This window comes from Xenopus laevis, chromosome 5L (genome assembly GCF_017654675.1).
Source record: "Xenopus laevis strain J_2021 chromosome 5L, Xenopus_laevis_v10.1, whole genome shotgun sequence".
NCBI classification, from domain to species: domain Eukaryota; kingdom Metazoa; phylum Chordata; class Amphibia; order Anura; family Pipidae; genus Xenopus; species Xenopus laevis.
The window spans coordinates 7,193,411-7,221,003 of record NC_054379.1 but is presented as its reverse complement, the minus strand read 5'-3'; the positions used below and the strand labels follow the sequence as shown (position 1 = coordinate 7,221,003).

General features: G+C 39.4%; 1 protein-coding gene across 2 annotated transcripts in view; it reads right to left on the bottom strand.

Moving 5' to 3' along the window:
* Nucleotides 1-866: 866 nt before the first annotated feature.
* LOC108716424 (S1 RNA-binding domain-containing protein 1) overlaps nucleotides 867-27,593 on the bottom strand; it is a 133,623-nt gene continuing 106,896 nt past the window's right edge. For both annotated transcript variants that reach the window (XM_018262543.2, XM_041562494.1), the window contains exons 17-22: nucleotides 25,470-25,576; nucleotides 23,833-24,009; nucleotides 21,320-21,475; nucleotides 9,295-9,479; nucleotides 1,452-1,746; nucleotides 867-1,190 (exon numbers count right to left, since the gene is read on the bottom strand). In XM_018262543.2, the coding sequence (XP_018118032.1) occupies nucleotides 1,457-1,746; nucleotides 9,295-9,479; nucleotides 21,320-21,475; nucleotides 23,833-24,009; nucleotides 25,470-25,576 (915 nt within the window). In that variant the 3' untranslated portion in view covers nucleotides 867-1,190; nucleotides 1,452-1,456. The remainder of the gene's footprint in view (nucleotides 1,191-1,451; nucleotides 1,747-9,294; nucleotides 9,480-21,319; nucleotides 21,476-23,832; nucleotides 24,010-25,469; nucleotides 25,577-27,593) is intronic.

Here is a 27,593-nt window from a genome sequence, read left to right as displayed (position 1 = left end):
TTTTGTATTGTGATCACTATATAAAGTTTTATTGCACATTGTATACTATCCTTGAGAAAGGTCCCAAGAGGGCCCGAAATGTTGGAGCACTGTGATGTGTGAAATGAAATAAAAAGACACTTGTTTTACCAAGGGAGGTGCTGGCCCAGGAACAGGCCCGGATTTGCGGCAAGGCCGCATAGGCCCGGGCCTAGGGCGGCAAAAAATAGGGGTGGCATGCTGCCCAGCCGCATTATGGGGACGTTCGCATCCCCGTTCAACTACACCAGCTGCGCCAGCGTTTTTTTGCTGGCGCGCTGGGAAGGCGGGCGCTAGGACCATGCGGCCGCCTGGTTGGACCGCGCGGCCTAGGGGCGGCTGGAGAAGAAATCCGGCGCTGCCCAGGAATGCTTTATTCCAAATTTTGATTATATGATTGAGAATTGGCCGTGCACCCCTGAGATTGCTTGATTGAAGTGCGGATACTGAAGATATATTACTATATATATATATATGTATATATGTATATATATATAATACACAAAAGCCATGAATATCCTGTAAATTATAGCCTTATAAACGGTGAGTAGTGATGTCATCAGTTATAAACGGTGAGTAGTGATGTAATTTCTGTCACATGACTCACTAAAATTTGTGTATTATAATAAATAAAGTACCCCCAATTGTAAAATATGAGGATATTATAAGTTACCTCGGAGTTCCATGACCTGTATAAAAACACTCGGCCTTCGGCCTCGTGTTTTTATATGGTCATGAAACTCCTCGGTAACTTATAATATCCTTATATTTTACAAGAGGGGGTACTTTATTCACTATATATACACACACACACATATATATAGGCATAACATGTACACACACAGATGCGAAACTGTATTTTTATAAAAATAAAACAAAATTCCAACCAAATCAAAAGTACAGCCGGACTCATTTTCTGAATATTTACATAGGAGCGGAGGGCAGCCCTGTGTTTGCCTTGGCTTAACTAAACCATTTAAAACAAACACATAAACAAACAGAAAAATATATATACATATAAAACCACCAGAGGTGTCGTTGGGCTTCCGTGCTTCCAGTAGCGCAGCTGAGGAACGACAGGAGGCAGATTCTGCTCCGGAGTCGAAGTCATGTTGAGAAGGGAAGTTCTGTCAACAATAATCCCTCGTGCTTTACTGTTTTCTTAAGGAAACCTATAAATAAGGAACATAAAGGCTCGTTTGATTTGAACTCCTGTTAATGGGGTGTCGTGCACAGTGTTTCCGCAGCCATATTGTAATGTATAGATAATATCTATTCTGATACAGGGCAACATAACCATCATTCGCCATTGGCAAAGGCTTTGCTCTAGTTTTATGGAGTAAGTAAGGCATTACTGGTAAATGTAACAAACCCTAAGAAAAATGTTCTACCAGAATGTAGTCTGTATAGGACAGACAGGTACAAGAACATACATTAATCAGAGAACTCGAAGAAGATCAAGTGATATCCTTGACTGCTTGATGTCAATGCTAATAACTTTCACTTCCACTCGCTCTCCAGGTCCAAGGCCGAGACTTCTTCTCCTCTTCGGTTTAGGAAGCTTCGCCTCGGTTATAAATCTCATGGGGATCAGTCCTGCTTTACCCACGCCGATGTCAACGAAAACGCCAAACAAAGTAGCGTTCTCCACTTTGCCCGTCAGGATGGTTCCAACTCGGAGATCTTCAAGGCAGACGATATTTGTCTTAAAGACGGTTTTGTCAAACTCTGGAAATATAAAAGAAAGGAAACTTAGGAAGAGGTCTGCTGCTTATTATTTTTATAGCTGGGAAAGTTGAAATCATCAGATCTTCCTTCGGCATCATAAAATTGTTGCTCGGCCCTAGTCATCACATTCAGTACAAAGAACAGCGGGGGGTTCAGAGGTGGGCGATGGAGAGGAGCAGAGGAAGGAATGTATTTAGGTACAGAAAAGAAAGTTGACAGCACTAAACCAAGTACAAGGCAGGTACAGAGAGCTCAAGGTATTAGAACTGAAGCTGTGAGTGCCAATATATACAGAATATTTATTATTATTAACCCAAGTAGGGTCAGGTAGTGGGTCTGGAGAAGGGGTCCGACCAGACTCCACCACATGTTTAAATTGCCTTGGAATCTTCACTCACTTGTTAGCTTAAAAATATTCTGTTATGATTTTTATGGTTTACTTTTTCTTTCTAAATGACACTGTTTACATTGCAAATAATTCACTCTACCATTTAAAATTTTATTTTTGAACCACAAAATGTATTTTTTTTTTTTAGCTGCAAATGGTGTGGAGGAGCCATCTCGGTGCATTGTGCCTCATTCTGAGCTTTGAGAAGGAACCAGAACTTCAGGATGGAACTGCTTTCACACAGCTATTGTTTCTCCCCTTCTCATTGTACTTCAATACGACCCAAGTCATGCTCCCAAGCCTAGTGATAGAAAATAGCACCCAAGCAGGAAAAAGCAGGGCAGTGCAAACAAATCCTTCAGCAGAAGTGCAAGGTAACTGCTATCTGGTTAGTTGCCCATTGTTCTGTTGATAGGTTGCTGTGGAGGGAAGGGGGTGAAGAGTAACTGAAGTTTATCAGAGAACATGTTTAGGGGCACCTGGGAAATGGACATCATGTCTAGGCCCATGCCGAATTTCAATTAAATAAAAAAAAAATCTATTTGCTCTTTTGAAAAATTGATTTCAGTGCAGAATTCTGCTGGAGCGGCACTGTTAACTGATTTACTGATTTTACCACGGCAATATCTCTTTAAAGCCAAAATGTTACCTAATAAAATACATTTTATTCCAAAATATATAACAAATTTCCAGTACATTTGTAAATGTCATTTAAGATGTCCTAGAAAAATAATAATTTAGGGCCAAGGCAGGTACAACACACGACAAGATTCTGACCTTCAAATATTCTCCTTACGAATGAGTCTGAAGGGAGAGTAACAATGAACAGGGTACGACAAGATACATTTCTACAGTTCCGGATTCTTTAATAAATTATCAGAGTGTTCTGCACTTTATTTAAATATAAAGTACATGGTATGGGGTTGGGCAAGAGCTAGAACGAAGAAAACAGGTATCGGCACACAGGTGCAATTCAAGTAGGGGACTAGCCCCTTACGTGTTTATTAAGTCGACACAACGTTTCGGGGGCAATTCCCCCTTCGTCAGGTGATACAGCCAAACATGTGAAATAGGTTTAAATACCCCAAAGAAACTCCACCCCCAGGAACCCATTGTCCAATATCCAGTAGGAATCCAAAATTGTCCAATCCTGGGGAACTCCAAATTAGATTGTCCAAAAAAAAGAATTAGTGAAAAAAAAACCTTTTTCCCAAACGAAAAAAACCTAAATATAATGAAAAAACAGAAAAACTATACAGTTTTAAAAAAAAAACAATTGTTTCAGAAAAAGGTATAAATATATCTAAGAAAACTGAGTCTAACGAATAAGGAGAAAATCTTTCCCTAATAAATGGAAAAAAAGTCATTTTGCCTCACCCTGGATGTAATTATCTTTCTTTTCATTCTAATATCTGAAAAAATACTACCTTCTTTTTACTTTTTTCAGATATTAGAATGAAAAGAAAGAGAATTACATCCAGGGTGAGGCAAAATGACTTTTTTTCCCATTTATTAGGGAAAGATTTTCTCCTTATTCGTTAGACTCCGTTTTCTTAGATATATTTATACCTTTTTCTGAAACAATTGTTTTTTTTTAAAACTGTAAAGTTTTTCTGTTTTTTTTCATTATATTTAGGTTTTTTTCGTTCGGGGAAAAAGGTTTTTTTCACTAATTTTTTTTTTTTGGACAATCTAATTTGGAGTTCCCCAGGATTGGACAATTTTGGATTCCTACTGGATATTGGACAATGGGTTCCTGGGGGTGGAGTTTCTTTGGGGTATTTAAACCTATTTCACATGTTTGGCTGTATCACCTGACGAAGGGGGAATTGCCCCCTACTTGAATTGCACCTGTGTGCCGATACCTGTTTTCTTCGTTCCTGCTGTGTTGCGGAAGTGCCGACTTCCTAGGGTCCAAGCACCGGGTCAAGTACCCCATAGGGCTCGGGTGTGCACGTGAGTGTGTTTGCAGGGGCGTAACTATAGAGGAAGCAGACCCTGCAGCTGCAGGGGGGCCCAGGAGTTATAGGGGCCCCATGAGCCCATAATTCATATACAGTTTCAATAAATATTGAAAAAACAAGTCAACTTCTAAACATTTTGGGGGCCTGAAAAATAGTTTGCTGTGGGGCCCAGTAATATCTAGTTATGCCACTGTGTGTTTGCATGTTGGGCAAGAGCTAAACACACAGTTGTCTAAGGGAGGCCGGCCGGGGACCTTTTTTAGGTGAAGTTTAAAAGTTCACACCCAACCAGTGAGAAGCGATCTGAATATGCCAGAAGCAAAACCTATATTTTAGGGTTTAGGCATTTTTTTTTTATAGCGCATTTGAGACTCTTTCAGGTCTGTATTTAAAACAGCCGAAACATTACTGAAAATAAATGAGGAAAACCATCTAAGCTCCAGCTTTGAGAAAAACAAATTTTAAAGTGGACACGAAGGAAAACCCTAATATGAAACAAGTCATTTTTGTGGTTAAGTGACCACATACACAGGAAATGAATTCAAATCTGAAAATAAATTACATGCCGTATAAATTGTGAATCAAGAAATGCGCACTTATTAAATAAAGCCACCAGAGACATGCTAAAGGCTGCGGTTGGAGCAGGACATGGCACAAATGTTATTCTCCGAGATGGCCAACGCAGAGACTGATAAACGGCTGATTTATGAGCTATTTTGGGAAATGAATACCGTTTCGAAACGTTCCCTTTTTTGCTGATCGCTTCAATCAAAGCCTTTGCCAAATGTCTGAGCCGAGCGTAATATGATGGAGAGTATGTGGGGTACAGGTAGGGGATTACAGTTCCTCGTGCTGCCTTACAGTCGCATGGCCAAAAACATTTCATGGGAACATTCTCTTTAGATATAAATGCCAAACCCAAAGCAATAAAAATAGCCAAATTGTTTTACTGGCAAATGTACTGCACTTATAAGAGTGGGATTCGTTTTCACTAGACCAGAGGTCTTCAGACTCTTTGGGTTGAGGCCCTTTTTTTTTTGTTGAATTAATAACATTTTCCCTCCATATACAGGTATGGGAATCATTATCCGGAAACCCATTATCCAGAAAGCTCTGAATTATTGAAAGGCCATCTTTAATAGACGCCATTTTATCCAAATAATTCTAATGTTTAAAAACGATTTCCTTTTTCTGTGTAATAATAAAACAGTCGCTTGTACTTGATCCCAACTAAGATATAATTAATCCTTATTGGAAGCAAAACCAGCCTATTGGGTTTATTTCATGTTTATATGATTTTCTAGTAGACTTAAGGAATGAAAAGCCAAATGAAAAGCCAAATTAGAGAAAGATCCATTATCTGGAAAACCCCAGGTCCCAAGCATTCTGGATAACAGGTCCCATTCCTGTACTTGATCCCAACTAAGATATAATTAATCCTTATTGGAGGCAAAACCAGCCTATTGGGTTTATTTCATGTTTATATGATTTTCTAGTAGACTTAAGGCATGAAGATCCAAATTACAGAAAGATCCCTTATCCAGAAAACCCCAGGTCCCGGGCATTCTGGATAACAGGTCCCATACCTGTTCTTGATCCCAACTAAGATATAATTAATCCTTATTGGAGGCAAAACCAGCCTATTGGCTTTTTTAATGTTTACATGATTTTCTAGTCGACTTAAGGAATGAAAAGCTAAATGAAAAGCCAAATTAGAGAAAAATCCATTATCTGGAAAAACCCAGGTCCCAAGCATTCTGGATAACAGGTCCCATTCCTGTACTTGATCCCAAATAAGATATAATTAATCCTAATTGGAGGCAAAACCAGCCTATTGGGTTTATTTCATGTTTAAATGATTTTCTAGTAGACAAGGTATGAAGATTCAGTTTACAGAAAGATTCGTTATCAGGAAAACCCCAGGTCCTTTGCATTCTGGATAATAGATCCCATACCTGTACCTTGTCCTTGATCCCATCTGAGATATAATTAATCCTTATTGGAGGCAAAACAATCCTATGGGGTTAAATTCATGTTTTAAAGAGGTGGTTCACTTTTATGTAAACTTTTAGTATGTTATAAAATGGGCAAATATAAGCAACTGGTTTTCATTATTTATTTTTTCATAATTATTTGCCGTATTCTTCTGACTATTTTCATCTTTCATATGGGGGTCACTGACCCCATATAAAAAAACAAATGCTCTGTAAGGCTACAAATGTATTGTTATTGCTACTTTTTTATTATTCCTCTTTCTATTCAGGCCTCTCCTATTCCAGTCTCTTATTCATATCAATGTATGGTTGGTAGGGGGATTTTAATAGAATTAAGGTACGAAGAGCCAAATTATGGAAAGATCCCTTATACGGAATGCTCAGGGCTTGGGGTTTTCCAGATAACAGGTCCCATTCCTGTACAAGAGAAGTATTCAGGCACTAAATGAGTGCACAAATAATTGCACAAATCTTATTCCTTTGGTACTGAGCTTTATACTGAGAATGCCTTGCTGGCAGCACAGAGAGTCCCAAATAGCAATTTAATGGTGCAATTTAGCACCTACCAATAGTACATGACCCCTGGGGTATTTCTTTTTCTTATTTTATATCTTGGCTAACGGTACAAAGGTGTTTTTGGGCAGACACTAACATTTTATGAAGCTGGGACCTCACTGAGAGTTTCGTATTTTCTTCATTGCTCCATCACATGCAGATTTTTTTTTCCCTCGTTTTTTTTTTTTTTTTATTATCCGGAGTCTTTAAGTACAACATGACTCATACAATTCATCAGAGCCGGAATGAATGAAGTCATTGAATTCTAAGTAACTGCACTATGGAATACAGGGTACTATATGACTGCAATATTCCTCTCATTAAATAATAATAATAATAAATGGCCAGTGAAAAATGAGTGTAATAGAAAACTAGGGAGATTTATTCACAATTTATACCGCATGTACAACTAAAAAATATTTAGGTTACAGTTGTGATCTACACTTCTCCTGTAACAAATATTTATAGATTGCTCCGGCTGGGTAAATGGGAGACCGGTAAAACCAGTATTTGTTTAGGTAGGGAGGTACTGAACTACAACTCCCTCAGAGAAACAGTAGAATGTAGGAAGTTACAGGTTATCACATGTAGGGATGCATAATGTATATTGGAATTCTCTTCTTAAAGGGGTGGTTCAAATTTAAGTCACCTTTTATACTATAGAATGGTCAATTCTAAGCAACTTTTTAATTGGTCTTTATTATTTTTATAGTTTTTGAATTATTTGCCTTTTTCTTCTGACTTTGCAGCTTTCAAATGGGGGGTCACTGACCCCATCTAAAAAACAAAATGATCTGTAAGGCTACAAATGTATTGTGTTATTGTTACTTCGTATTCCTCATCTTTCTATTCAGGCCTCTCCTATTCATATTACAGTCTCTTATTCAAATCAATTCATGGTTGCTAGGGGAATTTGGACCTTAGAAACCAGATTGCTGAAATTGTACACTGGAAAGCTGCTGAATAAAAAGCTAAATAACTCAATAACAACAAATAATTAAAAATTAAAACTAATTGCAAAATGTCTCAGAATATCACTCTCTACATCATACTACAAGTTAACTGAAAGGGGAACAACCCCTTTAAGCAAATTTTCAATTGGTCTTCATTTTTTCTTTGTTATAGTTTTTGAATTACTCTGCCTACTTCTTCCAGCTTTCAAATAGGGGTCACTGACCCCATCTAAAAACAAATGCGCTGTAAGGCTGCAAATGTATTGTTATTGCTACTTTTTATTACTCCTCTTTCTATTCAGGCCTCTCCTATTCATATTCCAGTCTCTTATTAAATCAATGCATGGTTGCTAGGTTAATCATACCGCCAAACATTTTGGAAATAAAAAGAGGGACAAAAAAGTTGCAGTGCTTAGCTCAGCTAATTTTTTTGACCACTCCCATTTGTGTGGTCACACCCCCTAATTACCATGTTCATTTTACAAAATTTGGCAGGTTATGAAAGTTTTAACATATGTCTGTGTTTTTTTTCCCAGTTATTACAGTTTTGCTAATGAAGGTGAATTTCCCTTTAAACTGTGAGTCTAACTTCTCCCAAGGGACCTGTTATCTTATATCGTTACAATTACTTATTTGCTTATTTTGAAATTGTTACAAAAGTATCTTATCTGCAGCTGTGGCTGTTCTGGGCTCTCTGCCAAAAGCCAATTAAGTTAGAAACTAAATAACTCAAAGACCACAAAAAATAAAATGTAAATTGTCTCAGAATATCACTCCCTACATCAGTGATCCCCAACCAGTGACTCACAAGGAACATGTTGCTCTCCGACCCTTTGGATGTTGCTCCCAGTAGCCTCAACGCAGGTGCTTGTTTTTTAATTCCAGGCTTAGTTGCACAAAAAACAGATGCACTGCCAATCAGAGTCTCCTGTAGGCTGCCAGTCCTCATAGGAGCTACCAAACAGCCAATCACAGCCCTTATTTGGCCCCACAGGAAAGTTTTTATGCTTGTGTTGCTCCCCGAATCTTTTTACATTTGAATGTGGCTCATGGGTAAAAAAGGTTGGGGACTCCTGCTCTACATCATACTAATAGTTAACTTAAAGGTAAACAACTCCTTTAATGCTGTACAACAACTAAAAAAAATTCCCTCTCCTCCCCATTGGGATACCTTTGGTATATGGTTTTGTTTTAAAAGTGTTCTGATTCTAGGCATTAGGCCTTGATTACAGACACTTGTTGGGCACTAAATTGGGCTAAATGTAAAAATGAAAGAGAATAATTGTGCATTCCATAATAAAACTGCTTTCCTTTCCAACATTAAAGAGAAAATATACCCCCTTTTTGACATGAGCTCATTCAGTTGGGGATTATGTTGAAAATCTAACTTCCACCCCTCATGTCAAAAAGAGGCGTATATATATTTCCTTTAAGGCCATGAATAAAATGGTTTTATTTTAAGGATACTGCCCCTTTAAATTGCCATGATAGTAGTATTATATTGGCTTCACACAGTTGGTGGAAGATGTTTCGTTACATGTAATCATCATCTGGAAAAGTCATTTGCCTATAAACTGCTGAAAGTATCCAGGAATAGCAGATCCCCCTTTGATCATAAAGTGGAACAGACTGGTTTCTCAGTTCTGGGTTACTGGTCCGTTCCAGATCAAGGGGATGGGGGTGCAGTCATTTACCTGTGCGGATATCAAAGCCTTCGGGCTGGCAGAGGCCGTCGATAATTAGCTGTAACGTGTGCACAGTTGTGTTCAGTTTCTGGGCAACACTTTCAACTCCCGCTTGTTGAGTGAACCTGTTAACTTGGTCTGTTATTTTGGGAGTGCCGGTATCGTTGGTGTTTCCACCCACCAGGACAAGGAACCTGTTGGAAAGAAGTGCAGCCTGCGTCAGACATACAGCTGGAAAGGACTAGGCTAATTGTATGGAGATATTCATTAAAAACTGGATTTTGAGGCAAAACATATTCATATAATAAATAAACTATAACGGATTAATTTACTTGTCTACACAAAACAAGAATGAAGGGCTCTCTAGCAAATGAGACCCAATAAGTGCGCTCAGATAACTAGTTGTTGTCAATGGAAGCATCCAGGGTCCCCTCGCATCAATAATTACAGGGGAACATTTAATCATTCCTGTTCTGGGTGAAGAGTGGGGAATTTTTACAGAATTAAGTTTTAGGGGAGGAGCGACTAAATCCTTACTTCTTCATTCCCTCCCCTTAGGAAGTAGGAAAGCATTATGAACAAACCTATGCAGTTTAAAGGAGAAGGAAAGTCATCTTGCACTTTGGGGTGCCAAATGTTAGGCACCCCCAAGTGATTGTATAGACGTACCTGCAGGGTTGGACTGGGGGGCTTCGGGCCTGCCGGGGCTACTGCTCCAGGGCCCCGCTCCGGCCCCCACTGCCGCTCCGGCGTGCTTCATTGTGCTAGTGCGCATGCGTGCGGCGCCGCATTTGTGCGCACGTGCGCAGCAATACCTTTGTGCGCATATCTTCTATTCTACCGCGACCCCCAACAAAGTGGGGTCGCGGCGCCAAACTAAGTAGCGGATCTGGGCCGGCGGGGCCCACCGGGTTTTTTCCCGGTGTCCCGCCGGGCCAGTTCGACACTGCTTACCTGAAACCCTGGGCTGGTGCTCCCATCAGCAGAAAACTTCACCGACCCGGGGTTATACCAGTGAGCACCACGGAGCGATCCTCTTCCGACTTTTTCTTTCTTCAAATTTCCCAGGGCAGACGCATTCGCAGTTGAACAACATAGTGAATTTTTAGTTAAGGTTCCGCTTTTTGTTCCACCACGCATGCGCAGCCGCACAAAGGAAGAGGATCACTCTGTGGTGCTCACTGGTATAACCCCGGGCCAGTGCAGTTTTCTGCTGATAGGAGCACCAGCCTGGGGTTTCAGGTAAGTAAATATAATCACTTGGGGGTGCCTAACATTTGGCACCCCCCAAGTGCAAAGTCTTTCCTTCTCCTTTAACTCAGAAATAAGGAGAAATAGTTAACTGAAAGATAAATAAAAAAAATGTTTAAAATCTGCTAGTGGATCAGACATTTTTATGCCTTATATATATTACAAGTGTGGAATGAAGAAAGCAAAAATAGAAAGTCGGTAGTTTATTGCCTCACATGCTAAGACTAATCCCAAAATTGCTTTTCAAGTAGATCAACTGTAAAAACAGGACATTCATTAAATAAGGACTGGATGCTTATGACCAATCATTATTATGAATCCAAATGGTTTGTAACAAAGAACTCAAGAAAGGGCCACGGGTAAATATGCCTTCAGTACAAACCTTTTTTTTAACATGAAAATTCAAGTTGACTGAAAAATACCCTCAAAACACGAATTTTTGGGGTAAGAATCAACTGGACCTTTAATAAATAACCCCCTTAGGGGTCCATATTCTCATGTGTCTTCAAATACTCCTTAATGCAAAGATTCTTGCTTATCTTTGGTTCTCAATAGCATTTTGATCACACAAAGCATTATACGAAGGATGCCTGAACTTTTTTATGCAGAATGGTTTGAGGGGTGGCTCATCTTTAAGTTAGCTTTTGCTATATAAATAAATGTTAATAATATGCTAGAGAACGGCCAATTCTAAGCAACTTTTTAATTGGTCTTTATTATTTTTTTTTATAGGTTTTTAAAATTATTTGCCTTTTTCTTTGTATTCTTTCCAGCTTTTAAATAGGGGTCACTGACCCCATTTAACAAATGTTCTGTAAGGCTACAAATGTATTGTTATTGCTACTTTTTATTACTCATCTTTCTATTCAGGCCTCTCCTATTCATATTCCAGTCTCTTATTCAAATCAGTGCGTGGTTGCTAGCGGAATTTTAAATTGCAAACTGGAGAGCTGCTAAATAATTAAAAAAAACTAAATAATAAATAAATCCCAACTGCAAATTGTCATATTCCAGTCTCTTATTCAAATCAGTGCATGGTTGCTAGGAGAATTTGGACCTTAGAAACCAGATGGCTGAAATCGCAAACTGGAGAGCTGCTGAATAAAAAGCTAAATATCTCAAAAACCATAAATAATAAAAAATGAAAACCAATTACAAACTGTCTCAGAATATCCTCTCTACATCATACTAACAGTTAATTGAAAGGAAAACAACCCCTTTTAATGACCATGAGTATTTTAATTTAAATAACGAATGGAGTTTGAGCCTGAGGTTTGAAATTTTAAAACAGCTGAACGAATTTCAACTTGAAAAATAAACATTTATTCATTGAATTTACGATTTCCCAAGGGAACGCTCCTGCCATCCTGCTGAAAGATACAATAACACAGGGGATTTTGAAGGATTAGGTTAAGGTTACCAGACGCCCCCTCCCCCTCTTTATTATTATGATTAAGATCCATTGCCAACCAATGTTAAACTGTTTTTTTTTTTTATTTAAAAAGATCTTATTTTGTGATTTTACTAAACAAGAATTAGCGACACAATTCTTTATGTCAAATCCTGGGGCTCATTGAACTACACTGGACATAGTTGCACCCGGTCAGATATGGAAACCAATAAGATTGTTGCTTTCATTCCTCTTCCTGTAACAAGCGGAACTTATCTAATCACTGATTGGAAGGATCCTTTAAAGCTGGATATGAAATTGCCTAAAGGTGTTTTTCGTTAAAGAACTCATAATGAGGATGTATTGGATCCAGTTTCTACTAAAACACGGGCTGAGGATGAGGCAGAAGAAGTTGAAGCCCAGAGAACAATCAATAGATGGAGCTGTGTTATGGCTCAGTGATAATGCGCTTGTATTGATCCCGTCTATTTAAAGCCACGTTAAGGGATATCTGTTTCAGAACACTGTCAGAATGCTGAAAGACAAATTTATTTGTATATGATCAAACCTGAAAAAAAAGAACCCAGGCTGAATCAAAACAAAGTTTCAAGAACAAAAAGGGATTCTCTAATAATAGGAAATGACTCATATAGGAGTATAGGTTGCTAATTTGCTCATAAAGGGAATATAAACACAAAACTAAATGTTTGCCTAATGAAATGAAATGCTACTTAAAAGTAATGGCAAGTGAAGGCAGCTTTAGTCTGTTCCTTTCTGCACTGCTGGTTCTCACTCCAGTCAAGATAACATTTGCCTCAAAGCAAAAAACAAATGCTCTGTAAGGCTGCAAATTTATTGTTATTGTTACTTTTTATTGCTCCTCTTTCTATTCAAGACTCTCCTATTCATATTCCAGTCTCTTATTCAAATCAATGCATGGTTGCTAGGGAAATTTGGACCCTAGCAACCAGATGGCTACAATAAAAAACTGGAGAGCTGCTAAATAAAAAGCTAAATAACTCAAAACCCACAAATAATAAAAAATGAAAACCAAATGCAAAGTGTCTCAGGATATCCCTCTCTACATCAGGGGTCCCCAACCTTTTTTTACCCGTGAGCCAAATTCAAATGTAAAAAGAGTTGGGGGAGCAACACAAGCATGAAAAAGTCAATTGGGGTGCCACATAAGGACTGTGATTGGCTATTTGGTAGCCCTTATGTGGACTGATAGCCTACAGGAGCCTCTGCTTGGCGCTATACTTAGTTTTTTTGCAATTAAAACTTGCTTCCAAGCCTGGAATTCAAAAATAAGCTTCTGCTTTGAGGCCACGGAGAGCAACATCCAAGGGGTTGGAGAGCAACATGTTGCTCACGAGCTACTGGTTGGGGATCACTGCTCTACATCATACTAACAGTTAACTCAAAGGAGATCAACCCCTTTAAGAACCTTCTATACAAGTTGTAAGATTGGCGCAGACAGCAGAAAGTGGTATTAGATATGGTACAGGTATGGGACTTGATGCCCAGAATGATCAGGACTGGGGTTTTTCGGATAATGGATCTTTCGTAATTTGGATCTTCATGCCTTAAGTCTACTAGAAAATCATATAAACATTAAATAAACCCAATAGGCTGGTTTTGCCTCCAATAAGGATTAATTATATTTTAGTTGGGATCAAGTACAAGCTACTGTTTTATTATTACACAGAAAAAGGAAATCGTTATCAAAAATGTGGATAAAATGGTCTATGGGAGACGGCCTTCCCTGTAATTCTGAGCTGTTTGGATAACAGGTTTCTGGATGATGGATCCCATACCTGTAGTATGGATGGCTTAGCCTATGTCAGTTACTCTTTAACAGCTGCTTGGTAAAATTAATTAACCTATATAATTAGGTTTTGAACATGTTTATTAGTAGAGGTATGTACAATTATATCTTAGTTGGGATCAAGTACAAACTACTGTTTTATTATTACACAGAAAAAGGGAATCATTTTGAAAAATGTGGATTATTTGGATAAAATGGAGTCTATGGGAGACGGCCTTTCTCTAATTCGAGATATCAGCTCTCTAACTCTGAGTTAGTCAGTGACTATAAGGGAGGCCACATGGGACATAACTGTTCAGTGAGTTTACAATTGATCCTCAGCATTCAGCTCAGATTCAAAAGCAACAGATATGACCCATGTGCCCCCCCTCAAGTCACTGATTGGTTACTGCCTGGTAACCAATCAGTGGAAACCAAGAGAGCTGAAAAGCAGGAAGTAGTGTTCTGGCTATTATGTTACACATCCACTCACTCCAGCCTTTATACATTACATTATTGCCTTACAAACTATATTAGAAACATTTTTTATTTTGCACAGACTATTTAGCCTGTTTTGCACAGATCTATTTAGCCTGTTTTTATTTTTATACTGAAAAATTCCTTTAAGGGGTTAATTTCCAACAAGCTGGGGAAATTGACGGCGTGGCTTGAGCATTATCAGGTAACTTGATTCAAGAGCAAACAGTATCAGGGATTAGAGTAAGGGAAGGGGATACCCCATTACATATTGTTCCAGTGACACAAGATTAATGGCTGTGCAACACTATCAGTCTCCAGTCACTATGTGCCACTACTATACAAACTAATGGATAAATACAGACATATCCCAAATGTCTTATGGCACCGCACGAATCTCAATTGAACATTATATTTGAATCCTTTAGAAAACTCCTAGAAAAGATAAAGTCATGATTCAATCGACTAATAACCAATAAAAATGACAAGCCCACCCAGGTCTCTACTTTGCTCAAGTTTTCTGCATTTATTCTGTACAGCGGGGCACAGAAATATCAAATGTGAAATCCAAATTAACAAGGTGGCACAGAATGGCTGGGAGTCAGAAATAATGGTATGGGATCTGTTAACCGGAAATCCGTTATCCAGAAAGCTCCGAATTACTGGAAGGCTGTCTCCCATAGACTTCACTTTATCCAAATTTTAAAAATTATTCCCTTTTTCTGTGTAATAATAAAACAGTAACTTGTACTTGATCCCAACTAAGATATAATTAATCCTTATTGGAAGCAAAACCAGTTTATTTTCATGTTTACATGATTTTCTAGTGGACTTAAGGCATGAAGATCCAAATTACGGAAAGATCCATTATCTGGAAAACCCCAGGTCCTGAGCATTCTGGATAACAGGTCCCGTACCTCTATCTTGTACTTGATCCCAACTAAGATATAATTAATCCTTATTGGAAGCAAAACCAGCCTTTTGGGTTTATTTAATGTTTACATGATTTTCTAGTAGACTTAAGGTATGAAGATCCAAATTATGGAAAGATCCGTTATCTGCAAAACACTAGGTCCCAAGCATTCTAGACAACAGGTCCCATACCTCTATAAAGATTATGCATGCTTTTTGGCAGGATTCCAGGTACATTCAAGCAGTTAAAGGAGAAGGAAAGGTTAAAACTAAGTAAGCCTTATCAGAAAGGTCCATCTAAATATACCAGTAAACCCCCAAAGTAATGTTGCTCTGAGTCCCCTGTCAAAAGAAAAACTGCATTTCTTTCCTTCTATTGTGTACACATGGACTTCTGTATCAGACTTCCTGCCGTCAGCTTAAACTTCATTGCCCTGGGCAAGAGCATGCTCAGTTTGCTCCTCTCCCCCCACCCCTCCCTTCTCTACTGTAATCTGAGCCCAGAGCAGGGAGAGACTCAGGCAGGAAGTGATGTCATACCACATTAATACTGCAGCTCCTATTCTAAACAAACAGAGAGTTTCTAGAGCTTTTTACTCAGGTATGGTAAAATATTCTACAGAATAAATATAGCATTCTAGCTTGTACTATTGCAGCTAATCTATTGGCAATAAAATGCCTCCGTAGCTTTCCTTCTCCTTTAAGGGTAGGGACACACTGGGCGATTTGGGGAGATTTAGTCACCTGGCGACTAATCGCAGCGACTTTTCTTCCGGAATGCCTCCCCTCGCTCTGCGCCTGGCTAAAATGAAAAATCGCCTGCGCTAATCACACGCGGCGATTCGTTTTCCGAAGTCGCCCGAAGTTTCCTCGTGAGGCAACTTCGGGCGACTTCGGAAAACGAATCGCCGTGTTTGATTAGCGCCGGCGACTTTTCATTTTATCCAGGCGCAGAGTGAGGGGAGGCATTCCGGAAGAAAAGTCGCTGCGATTAGTCGCCAGGCGACTAAATCTCCCCAAATCGCCCAGTGTGTCCCTACCCTAAATGATTGTGGTTAGTTTTTTATTTTGTGCTGAAATTCATTAAACCAAGAGACCCCACCAAATTCTTGTTCAATTTCTATTTATTTATTTTAGCAGTGGGCTGATATATATATCATTAGTCTCTAGCTGGACAGCCCATAAGACATAACAGGAATGGGATCAATTATGCTTGGAATGCTCAGGCCCGGGCCTTTCCACATCAGGGATCTTTCCATAATGTGGATCTCCATAACTTAAGTCTACTAAAAATGTAAATAAAGCCAATAGGCTGGTTTTGCTTAGAATAAGGATTAATTATATCTTAGTTGGGATTAATTACAAGTGACTGTTTTATTATTACAAAGAAAAAGGAAAATAATGTTTTCCTTCCAAGACTGTTTGCTTAAAATTGACTATGGGAGCTTGCTGTTTTATTATTGCACAGAAAAAGGAAATCAATTGTTAAAATTTGGATTATTTGGATAAAATGGAGTCTATGGGAGACAACCTTAACATAATTCAGAGCTTTCTGGATAACAGGTTTCCGGACAACAGATCCCTTACCTGTAGTATACTTTGAATATCACTCCATTACCTAAGGGCTAGTCCACACGGGGAGATAGCGCTGCGACAGTCGCCGCGACCGGCGCAGGCGACAGTTTTGTATGGGCGCCTATGTAAAAACGCCTGTGCTAACCACACGAGGCGATGCGCTTTTCAACAGTCGCCTGAAAAAGCCTGGCGAGGCATTTTCAGGCGACTGTTGAAAAGCGCATCGCCTCGTGTGGTTAGCACAGGCGTTTTTACATAGGCACCCATACAAAACTGTCGCCTGCGCCGGTCGCGGCGACTGTCGCGGCGCTTTGTCGCCGCGACCGCAAACGCGTCGCTATCTCCCCGTGTGGACTAGCCCTAAAGCTCATGCAAGTTATACCTCCTCCTCCAGACAGATGTTCACGGTTCCCATGTTTGCACTTTTGCAGGCTACTGTTATCTTGTGTTAGGGAGCTGCTATCTGGTTACCTTCCCATTGTTCTTTTGTTTGGCTGCTGGGGGGGGGAGGGAGGGGGTGATATCACTCCAACTTGCAGTACAGCAGTAAAGAGTGATTGAAGTTTATCAGAGCACAAGTCACATGACCAGGGGCAGCTGGGAAATTGACAATATATCTAGCCCCATGTCAGATTTCAAAATTGAATATAAAAAACTCTGTTTGCTCTTTTGAGAAATGGATTTCAGTGCAGAATTCTGCTGGAGCAGCACTATTAACTGATTCGTTTTGAAATTTTTTTTTTCCCATGACAGTATCCCTTTAAGCATACACAATTGTGTGTCCTCTTTCCACAATGACACGGCACCACTACACAAACCCAAAGCAAGAGATACCCCTGGCTCTTCCCATAGGACAATGTACTGTACCTTTAAACACATTCCTCTCTTTCCCTGTTTTTCATAACCCGGGTTGGGGGATTTAACTCTATAAAGAATTAATAATACGGAGTCTTTTAAGCCTTCGCAAGTGGCGTGAGATGAAGCAAGAAACAGATATCTGTTTTTGTGCAGATTTTATGACATTTTTCGAAATTTTACACACCATAAACTTCATCACATGGACTTAACAGCGCAGATGTCTTTAAAGTCCGGGACAAAAGGGAACGATCTTGCGAAAAACCCTCAAGCTTAGCTGTGAAAAAGTCATATTACTATGAAATATATGGCAAATATTAACTCTAGGGAATATCGGAGTCATTTAAAGGAAAACATATTTGTTTAAAAACGTTTTGCCAAGGAGTACAGGCATGGAACCTGTTTTCCAGGAAAACTGTTATCCAAAAAGCTTCAAATTACGGGAAGGCCATCGCCAATAGACTGACTTTTAATTAAATAATTCAGATTATTAAAAATGATTTCCTTTTTCTGTGTAATAATAAACCGGTAACTTGTACTTGATCCCAACTAAGTTATAATTAATCCTTATTGGAAGCAAAACCAGCCTATTGGGTTTATTTAATGTTTACATGATTTTCTAGTAGACTTAAGGTATGAAGATCCAAATTACAGAAAGATTCATTATCCAGAAGACCCCAGGTCCAGAACATTCTGGATAACAGGTCCCACAGTTGTATATGTTTGGGGTAAGGGAAGCAGTGGTGTAACTAGAAGTTACTGGGCAACCCTGAATGTTTTTAGTGTTTGTTTTGAAACTATTACAGGCGCTGATCCATCAGAACTTCTCTTTACAAGCAGACTGCAATGGAATCCAGTTGGCAAAGACACATTGTGGTTTTATTCTTGTATGGAATAATAGTATTTGCCAAAGTTCCCTTTCAAAGGTTCTTTCCTAGTAATATCATTAAACTCTCCGTATTTTTCCTCCTGAAGATTCTCGAGTATTTCAGTAATCCGAAGAGATAACAGCGTTGATGAAAGCAGATACAATTTCGGTGTGTTGTTACCACCGGGTTAAAGGAATTGTTAAGTATAAAAATAAAAACTGGGAAAATAAATAGGCTGTGCAATATAAAAAATGTATCTAATATAGTTAGTTAGCCAAAAATGTAATGTATAAAGGCTGCAGTGACTGGATGTGTAACATAATAGCCAGAACACTACTTACTGCTTTTCAGCTCTCTTGGTTTACACTGATTGGTTACCAGGCAGTAACCAATCAGAGACTTGAGGGGGGGGGCACGTGGGTCATAACTGTCGCTTTTGAATCTGAGCTGAATGCTGAGGATCAATTACAAACTCACTGAACAGTTATGTCCCATGTGGCCCCCCTTATAGTCACTGACTAACTCAGAGTTAGAGAGCTGAAAAGCAGGAAGTAGTGTTCTGGCTATTATGTTACACATCCACTCACTCCAGCCTTTATACATTACATTTTTGGCTAATTAACTATATAAGATACATTTTTATTTTGCACAGCTTATGGGGCAAATTCCCTAAAGGGCGAAGTGACTAAAGCTAGCGAAAATTTGCCAGCATGACGTCATTTCGTAACTATGGCGATTCCCTAACGGGCACAGGCGTCACTTCGCTAGCGAAGGAGATAAGACGCTATCGTTGCTTCGCACTCTAACATCAGGCGAATTTTCGCTTGGTCGAATGGACGTATCTTCGCAAATTCTCTAAGATGTGGGTTTTACTGAACGTTACCTCTTGCGCCAGATTTGCCTTCGCCACCTCAGACCAGGCGAAGTGCAATGGAGTGGATAGGAGTTCCTCAGTTTTTTGATGAAAAATTTTCTAAGTCCCAAAAAATGCTGAATTTGTTTCCTTTTTTCAGGGTGATAGCCTGCAAAAGTCCTTACATTTTTTTGGGGTAACATTTCCTAACATACGGCACATAAACCATACACTGGGCTCATGTGTAGGGCAATATAATAAACTTTATTTTATTTTGGTTCCCTGGCCTTGTGTAATGTAATGTATTTGCTGCAACATATATACGTCCATTCAACTTTCACTTTACGCCGTATGCAAATTAGCCAACGCTAGCGCAACTTTGCCAGCATTGGGCACCCTGGACGGAACTTCGCATTTTAGGGAATTAGCGTTGTCCTGGCGAATTTACACCTGACGAAGTGGGAGATGCGGTTGCTAGCCAATTTGCGCCGCTTAAGGAATTTGCCCCTATCTATTTACCCAGTTTTTATCTTTACGCTAAACTTTTCCTTTAAATAGAAGGGATTACAGACCCCTCGCAGGTGCTGCTATTTCCCCTTGCTAATCACTGGAGTAAGAATCACACCTCAGTAATTAAAATGCTGGCACCCCAAATGGTTCTAAAAATAGGTATTGGCCATGCCCAGAGTCTCACACCTGGCACTTCATAAAAGTATTACGTGTGGCCCGTGTGAGGCAAATTTGACTCTTTTAAGAGCCCAGGAGACTTTACTAAACATCACCTTAGAGTTTTAATGTTTTATTGATGAGCCTACTCCTTCTATTTCCATTCCTGGAACAGACCCTGCCTTCTTTGCGGATTCTGACAGCAGCCTTGGAAGCGGCAATAAAATTTTGGAGCAAACAGTAAAAGGAACGAATATGAACGGATTCATTTCAATGCCAGAGGAACTTGTATTTGCACAAATAAAAACAACAACCACCTGTTTGGGAGACAAAGGAGCAGACGTCTCACATTCACTGTGTCCAAACAATATTCAGCCGTTGTGTGAGCAGCTGCCAGAGCATGGATTAAATAATAAATATTAGAGCCACAATCATTTTACTTTTCAACCCAAATTGCATGTTTCTGCTCAGTGTAAGACATGGCTATCAAGGTATAGATACAAGAATCTAACCCCTTAAAGGAGAACTAACCCCTAAAAATGAATGTGGCTAAAAATGTCCTATTTTCTATAGTGAACTTATTGCACGAGGCTAAAGTTTGAGCTTGTCAATAGCAGCAATGATCCAGGACTTCAAACTTGTCACAGGGGGTCACCATCTTGGAAAGTGTCTGTGACACTCACATGCTCAGTGGGCTCTGATTGGCTGTTGAGAAGCTAAGCTTAGGGCTCGTCACTAATTATCCAGCAGAAAATGAGCTTCCCTGGCTGTAATATAAGCTGATGCTACAGGTTTGCTGATTATTCAATTCTGATGCTAATTGCACTGGTTTCTGTGCTGCCATGTAGTAATTATGTGTATTAATGACTAATCAGCCTTATATTGTGACATTTCTATTCTATGTGTACTGTATATTGTGAGTGGCTCCCTAAGCTCAGTAAGTGACAGCAGCACAGAGCATGTGAATCAGTGAATCAGCAGAAAAGAAGATCGGGAGCTACTGGGGCATCTTTGGAGACACAGATCTTTACTGCTAAAGGGCTGTGGTTGCCTTGGGCTGGTACAGAAGCACAAAACATCATGTACAACATTTCTACCTACTTCTTCAGTTAGGCTTTAGTTCTCCTTTAAAGGAGAAACAAACCCGTAATAAAAAAAAACCTACCCTACATTTTTTTAATAAGTGTTTGTTTCTCCTTTAAGTGGCATCGCCGTAGAATCAATGGCGCTGGCATTAACACAAAATTGTGCGGATATTGAAAACTTGACTGTTCGGGGTTCCCTTTTGATTCATGACATGGCAACTGGATTCATGGGAAGATGAAAGATTGACATGGAACGTGATACTAAATAACCACTGTCACCTCGACTTAACTTACCTCGTTGCTACACTGTATGACTCAGGGTGGATACAAGTTTGATCCAAAGGGTTTGGCTTTAAGGACACACTTGCAGCTGTTTTACTTGTCTTTTTGCCCTGTTTAGAAGAACTGCGGCTGGGATTGGCTGGGTCTGTTCCTCCGGTTGGTTGGTCCCTGATGGAAAAAAAAAGAAAACAAAACAAATACACTTTCATTTCTGTTCTATGTCACATATGAGAATTATTCAATAACATAATGTCCTATAAGCCCACCTGCAGTTTCTGGCATCACTCTTCAACCCCACAGTAACTTCTCTCACGTAGCACACACTGTAGATGTTGCAAAGGTTTAAAACCACCATGTTTTTTTAAACTGTAAATTAGGCTTCATACGTGTTAAGGAATCCATATATATATATATTACTTTGGTAAACAGGAAGGTCTGGAAGGCTCTAACTTACAGTATTATCCTTAGCAGGTTTAATAGAGAACTGGAAAGCGTCAATCTAAACGACTTTGATTCTACCTCAACTTCTCCACCCCAACCAAAATCAAGGAAATTTTAAGCACTCAAGCCTGTTGGTTGAACAACGTAAGCCCTATAAATGTTGTTCTCATCTGTAGTCAATGGAAGCTGCATGCACAGAGCCAGAAATTCTAGCTGTGCCTCTAGGGGTCCAGAGAAAGGAGACAACCCAGGGCCCTGCACATATCAGCAGTTAGGAAGAAACCGTGAGTGATGGGAGGTAGGCAAGAAGGCTAAACTATTGCTTTTTAACATTGCTGCTCAAACTACGAGCCTTAAGTTGCTGTTGAGATACATCAACAACAGCTAAAAGGCCATCATAAAAATTATGTTTTTCTTAAAGGGATACTGTCATGGGAATATTTTTTTTTCCAAAATGAATCAGTTAATAGAGCTGCTCCAGCAGAATTCTGCACTGGAATCCATTTCTCAAAAGAGCAAACAGATTTTTTTATATTCAATTTTGAAATCTGACATGGGGCTAGACATATTGTCAATTTTTCCAGCTGCCCCAAGTCATGTGACTTGTGCTCTGATAAACTTCAATCACTCTTTACTGCTGTACTGCAAGTTGGAGTGATATCACCCCTCCCCCCCCAGCAGCCAAACAACAGAACAATGGGAAGGTAACCAGATAGCAGCTCCCTAACACAAGATAACAGCTGCCTGGTAGATCTAAGAACAGCACTCAATAGTAAAAACCCATGTCCCACTGAGACACATTCAGTTACATTGAGAAGGAAAAACAGCAGCCTGCCAGAAAGCATTTCTCTCCTAAAGTGCAGGCACAAGTCACATGACTGTGGGCAGCTGGGAAATTGACAAAATGTCTAGCCCCATGTCAGATTTCAAAATTGAATATAAAAAAATCTGTTTGCTCTTTTGAGACATGGATTTCAGTGCAGAATTCTGCTGGAGCAGCACTATTAACTGATGCGTTTTGAAAAAAACATGTTTTCCGATGACAGGATCCCTTTAAGAGTCCATGGCCCTGTTCTTCTGCTACTGTGACAAGGCCAGGGCCACCTCAGAAGCTGTTGGAGACCAAGGAATATGCCTTCAGAGCCTTGTGCATAACCAGCATGTTCTCTCATTCCTAGAAGGAAACTTGCAATCAAGTGAACTTCTTTGTCTTCTCCTTGGTCAACCCAATGCAGTGTCAGAGTGAAGAGTCCACGAGGCACTGGGACTGGCGCTTCACTCATGAACTCTTCCACTGCCAACAAGCTCCTCCGTGAATCTTTTAGCTCCTTGTGGCTGTGATCAGGGGTGAAGTGCCAAAAATTTCCGCCAAGGATCAGACCTGGCTTGGCCCACCATGTTTTTTCCCTGTGACCCACTGACCCAGTCTGACCCTGAACGAATGAATGGTCATCATGGTATAGGAGTCAAACTTCTGCTACCAGTTTATAATTTCTCTCACATGTTGATACCCATTTCAGTTGTAAACTCTACTCAGTGACTCAAAAAACAAAAATGGAAGAGGAACTCAAGCAGAATAACTGCAAATTATTTATTCCAGGTTGTGTAACCTCTTCCATTTTTGGTTTTTGTTTCACTGGTACAGCGGAGTTGCAAGCACAGAGCAACTACATGGAAGCCGAACATAACACCTAAATCCTATTGTACAGGTTTACCAACCAGAGTTGGTAAACGCTACTCAGCCCTCTTTAACTCCTATGTTGTTGTGTATTTGTATGTAAATTGTATGTTTGTATACATCCGTCTATTGTAAAGCAACGTGGAATATGTTTTATAATTAATAATAATAATAATCGCCTTTGCCCCAGTTCTCTGAGAGACATCAGTCAGTTGGGTGATTCTCATAGCAACTCCCATCGCTCTAATCAGCCCTTCCTTTTTGTCTTTTATAAAGCAATATACCTGATTTACTTGAGTCTCCTTGTTTCATTTATTTTTTCATTAATAGTAGAGTCTCTGTGTTGTGATAATCAGAGTAAACATAGTAGTTATCAGTTTATACAAAAGAAAGGGAGTAAAAATACCTGCAAAAACTTCGGACGTACTCCTGGTTAATTCTAATAAAGCCGGCACATTGTTGGAAGGATTTAGGACCCAGACCTTTGACAAGCTTGAGCTGCTCTCTGTTAATAAATGGACCATTTGTCTCTCTCCATTCTATGATATTCTTGGCTCTTACAGAATTCAGCCCAGCAATATGCCTAAAAAATAAACAGGTAAGTTTAGAGTAATGTAGCCAGTCCCACTGATTTTTAGATATTATTTTGGTCTTCAAGTTGGACTCTGCAATTGCTGTAATGTATCTGTCTCTGTTATAGAACTGCGGCGAAATGACTGCGCATTTCTGCTCTACTCAGCTGATGAGGTCACATCTATTTAATGTACAGGTATGGCATCCGTTATCCGGAAACCCTTTATCAATAAAGCTCCGAATTATGGGGTGTCTGTCACCCACAGACTTTATTTTAATCAAATTATTAAAATTTTAAAAATGTTTTGCTTTTTCTCCGTAGTAGTAAAACAGTACAGGTATAGGATCTGTTATCAGGTAGAAGTTCAGAATTACAGAAAGGCTGTCTCCCATAGACACCATTTTATCCAAATCAAAATGTTTAAAACTGATTTCCTTTTTTTCTGTAATAATAAAACAGTCACTTGTACTTGATCCCAACTAAGATATAATTAATCCTTATTGGAAGCAAAACCAGCCTATTGGGTTTATTTAATGTTTATATGATTTTCTAGTAGACTTAAGGTATGAAGATCCAAATTATGGAAAGATTCGTTATGCGTAAAAGCCCCAGGTCCCGAGCATTGTGGAGAACGGGTCCCATACCTGTACTAATACTGGCAGCAACATAAAGGTGCATCCATTTATATTGTAAAACAGAGGAAAGACAGTTGACAATATAAACAGAAGTATTATCTGTTGAACTTTGCAGTCCAGAAAGCAGGTGAAACCTTCCATGTGCTTTAAAGGATAAGTAAACCTTTAAAATAAGTGAATGTAAAATTGATGAGGGAGCTATTCTAAGCACTTTTGTAATGTACATTCATTATTTATTTTGTTTTGATTCCAAGATATTAAGGGATACATGTACTGTTAATATGGATGAATTGTGTTACAACAGCGCCACCTGCTGGTCAGTTTCCCACCAGTCTGACCAGCAAGTAGTCAAGGAAGTTGTCAGGAGAAAGAAAGAGGCTGATGTTCTTCTGCTTAGGAATAAAATTATAAACCTTTCTCACATCTTTCCTAAGCAGAAGAACATCAGCCTCTTTCTTTCTCCTGACAACTTTCTTGACTACTTGCTGGTCAGACTGGTGGGAAACTGACCAGCAGGTGGCGCTGTTGTAAAAAAATTCATTCATATTAACAGAACATGTATCCCTTAATATCTGGGAATCAAAGGAAAATAAATAATGAATGCACATTACAAAATTGATTAGAATAGCACAATCATGAATTTTACATTCCCTTATTTGAAAAGTTTACTTATCCTATAACACTGCTGAAATCAAAACTGCTTGTATGATGGAAAAAATGTCATCCAGCAAACCAGTTTGATGACATACTGAAGCAAGGAAAGTGTCACGCAACTGGCAGTTTTAATAATGATCCCCATGCCTGTGTAAGGTGATTACAGCAGACTCTATTTACCTGAGCAGTGTTTCAGAGCAAATGTTTATATCCACTCCCACAAAGCTCACACACTCTTCCACAACACTGTCCAGCGTGCCTTTTAGCAAAGTCTGGGAGACGTCGTGCTGAAAAAGAAACGATGAGACATTTGGTTATGCAGGATGTACATTATGGTTAATAACTAAATATATGACAAGAAACAATGTAAAAAAATTATGAAAGAAATGTGCAATGTTGTGTTTACATATAAGAGATTAAATAGAAGGGTGAATCATTTTTTCCTGCAAAGCAGCAGTTTTGATGTGCTTTATGGCAGCTGAGATTCTAGCTATCTGTATAACAGAGCATTCTGTCCCAGTGGCTGCACAGATCCTATCTGATCCCCATTGTAAGCAGCAGTCCTGACCTGCTTTATGGCAGCTGAGATTCTAGCTATCTGTATAACAGAACATTGTGTCCCAGTGGCTGCACAGATCCTATCTGATCCCCATTGTAAGCAGCAGTCCTGTCCTGCTTTATGGCAGCTGAGATTCTAGCTATCTGTATAACAGAACATTGTGTCCCAGTGGTTGCACAGATCCTATCTGATGCCCATTGTAAGCAGCAGTCCTGTCCTGCTTTATGGCAGCTGAGATTCTAGCTATCTGTATAACAGAACATTCTGTCCCAGTGGCTGCACAGATCCTATCTGATGCCCATTGTAAGCAGCAGTCCTGTCCTGCTTTATGGCAGCTGAGATTCTAGCTATCTTACTAAGCACCTATAGAAAATTCACAGGATGCAGAGCTATTAATGGGAATCATTTGCAGAATGATCTAGATAAGAATGCTTAGCAAAACAAACAAAATCTCCACTGCAGCTTCAAAACAGGCAACATTCTGAAAACATTACAACAAAAATGGAGATATTGTGAGTTTCGCTCCTTGTTATGAGTAATAACCACAGACTTGTTTCCTGGAAGTGACATCTGATCCGGGAACACAACTTGTTTGGACGGTTACTAAATATCACATCGGCAATGTAACCTCACAACACCTGTAAACAACCGCCGCTCCCGACATCTTCCTGACGAGGATTCGCACATCAGTCAGCGAGAGAAGCAAATATCAGCAATGAGAATGTTGAAATGGCAGCGGAGCATAAACACAGCCCTGTCTCCCCTCGTTCCATCGTTTATATAAAGCTTTTCAGCCAACGTGGTTTTCAATTGGCACGATAATAAAACAGCCAAATAACTGGCTCGTCGCCCTTTCATTTCCAAAGAGTCTATACCTTCAGCAAATATTGGCATTAAACACAGATTCATCGTTTTCTGATGATTTCCCAGACTGTACTTTGGCATCACCTTGTCAATTCTATTTAACCACTTCAATTCGGAGGCAGCGATTGCCCCTAAATTTACATCTTACCAAATATCCCAGGAAGTCTAATGTGTATTTTCAATACTGTGATTAAACACTGCACTGAATCCACTATTTTGGATTCGGCCGAACCCCCGAATCCTTCGAGAAAGATTCAGCCGAATACCGAACCAAATCCTAATTTGCATATCCAAATTAGGGGTGGGAAGGGGAAAACATTTTTTACTTCCTTGTTTTGCGGCAAAAAGTCATATGATTTCCCTTCCGCCCCTAATTTGCATATGCAAATTAGGATTCGGATTCAGTTCGGCAGAGCAGAAGGATTTGACTGAATCCGAATCCTGCTGAATAAGGCAGAATCCGGAACCGTATCCTGGATTCGGTGCATCCCTAGTTTAAGGTTACAGAGTGCTAATTGAAGAATAAAATTCTATAAGGGAATGGGGGTCTGCAGTTTATTTTTAATAAAATCGTAAAAATAATTCTCTCAAATATTTGGTCGGTCCCAAAGAGATTAAATATTAGAGACAAGCAACAATGTTCTGATGATTCTGAAGGCAAAAGGCAGTAGAGGTAAAGGATCCATTATCCGGAAACCAGTTATCCATAAAGTTCCGAATTACAGAAAGCCCGTATCTCATTTTATCCATATTTAAAATTTTAAAAATGATTTCCTTTTTTCTGAGTAAAAATAAAACAGTAGCTTGTATTTGATCCCAACTAAGATATAATTAATCCTTATTGGAAGCAAAACCAGCCTATTGGGTTTATTAAATGTTTA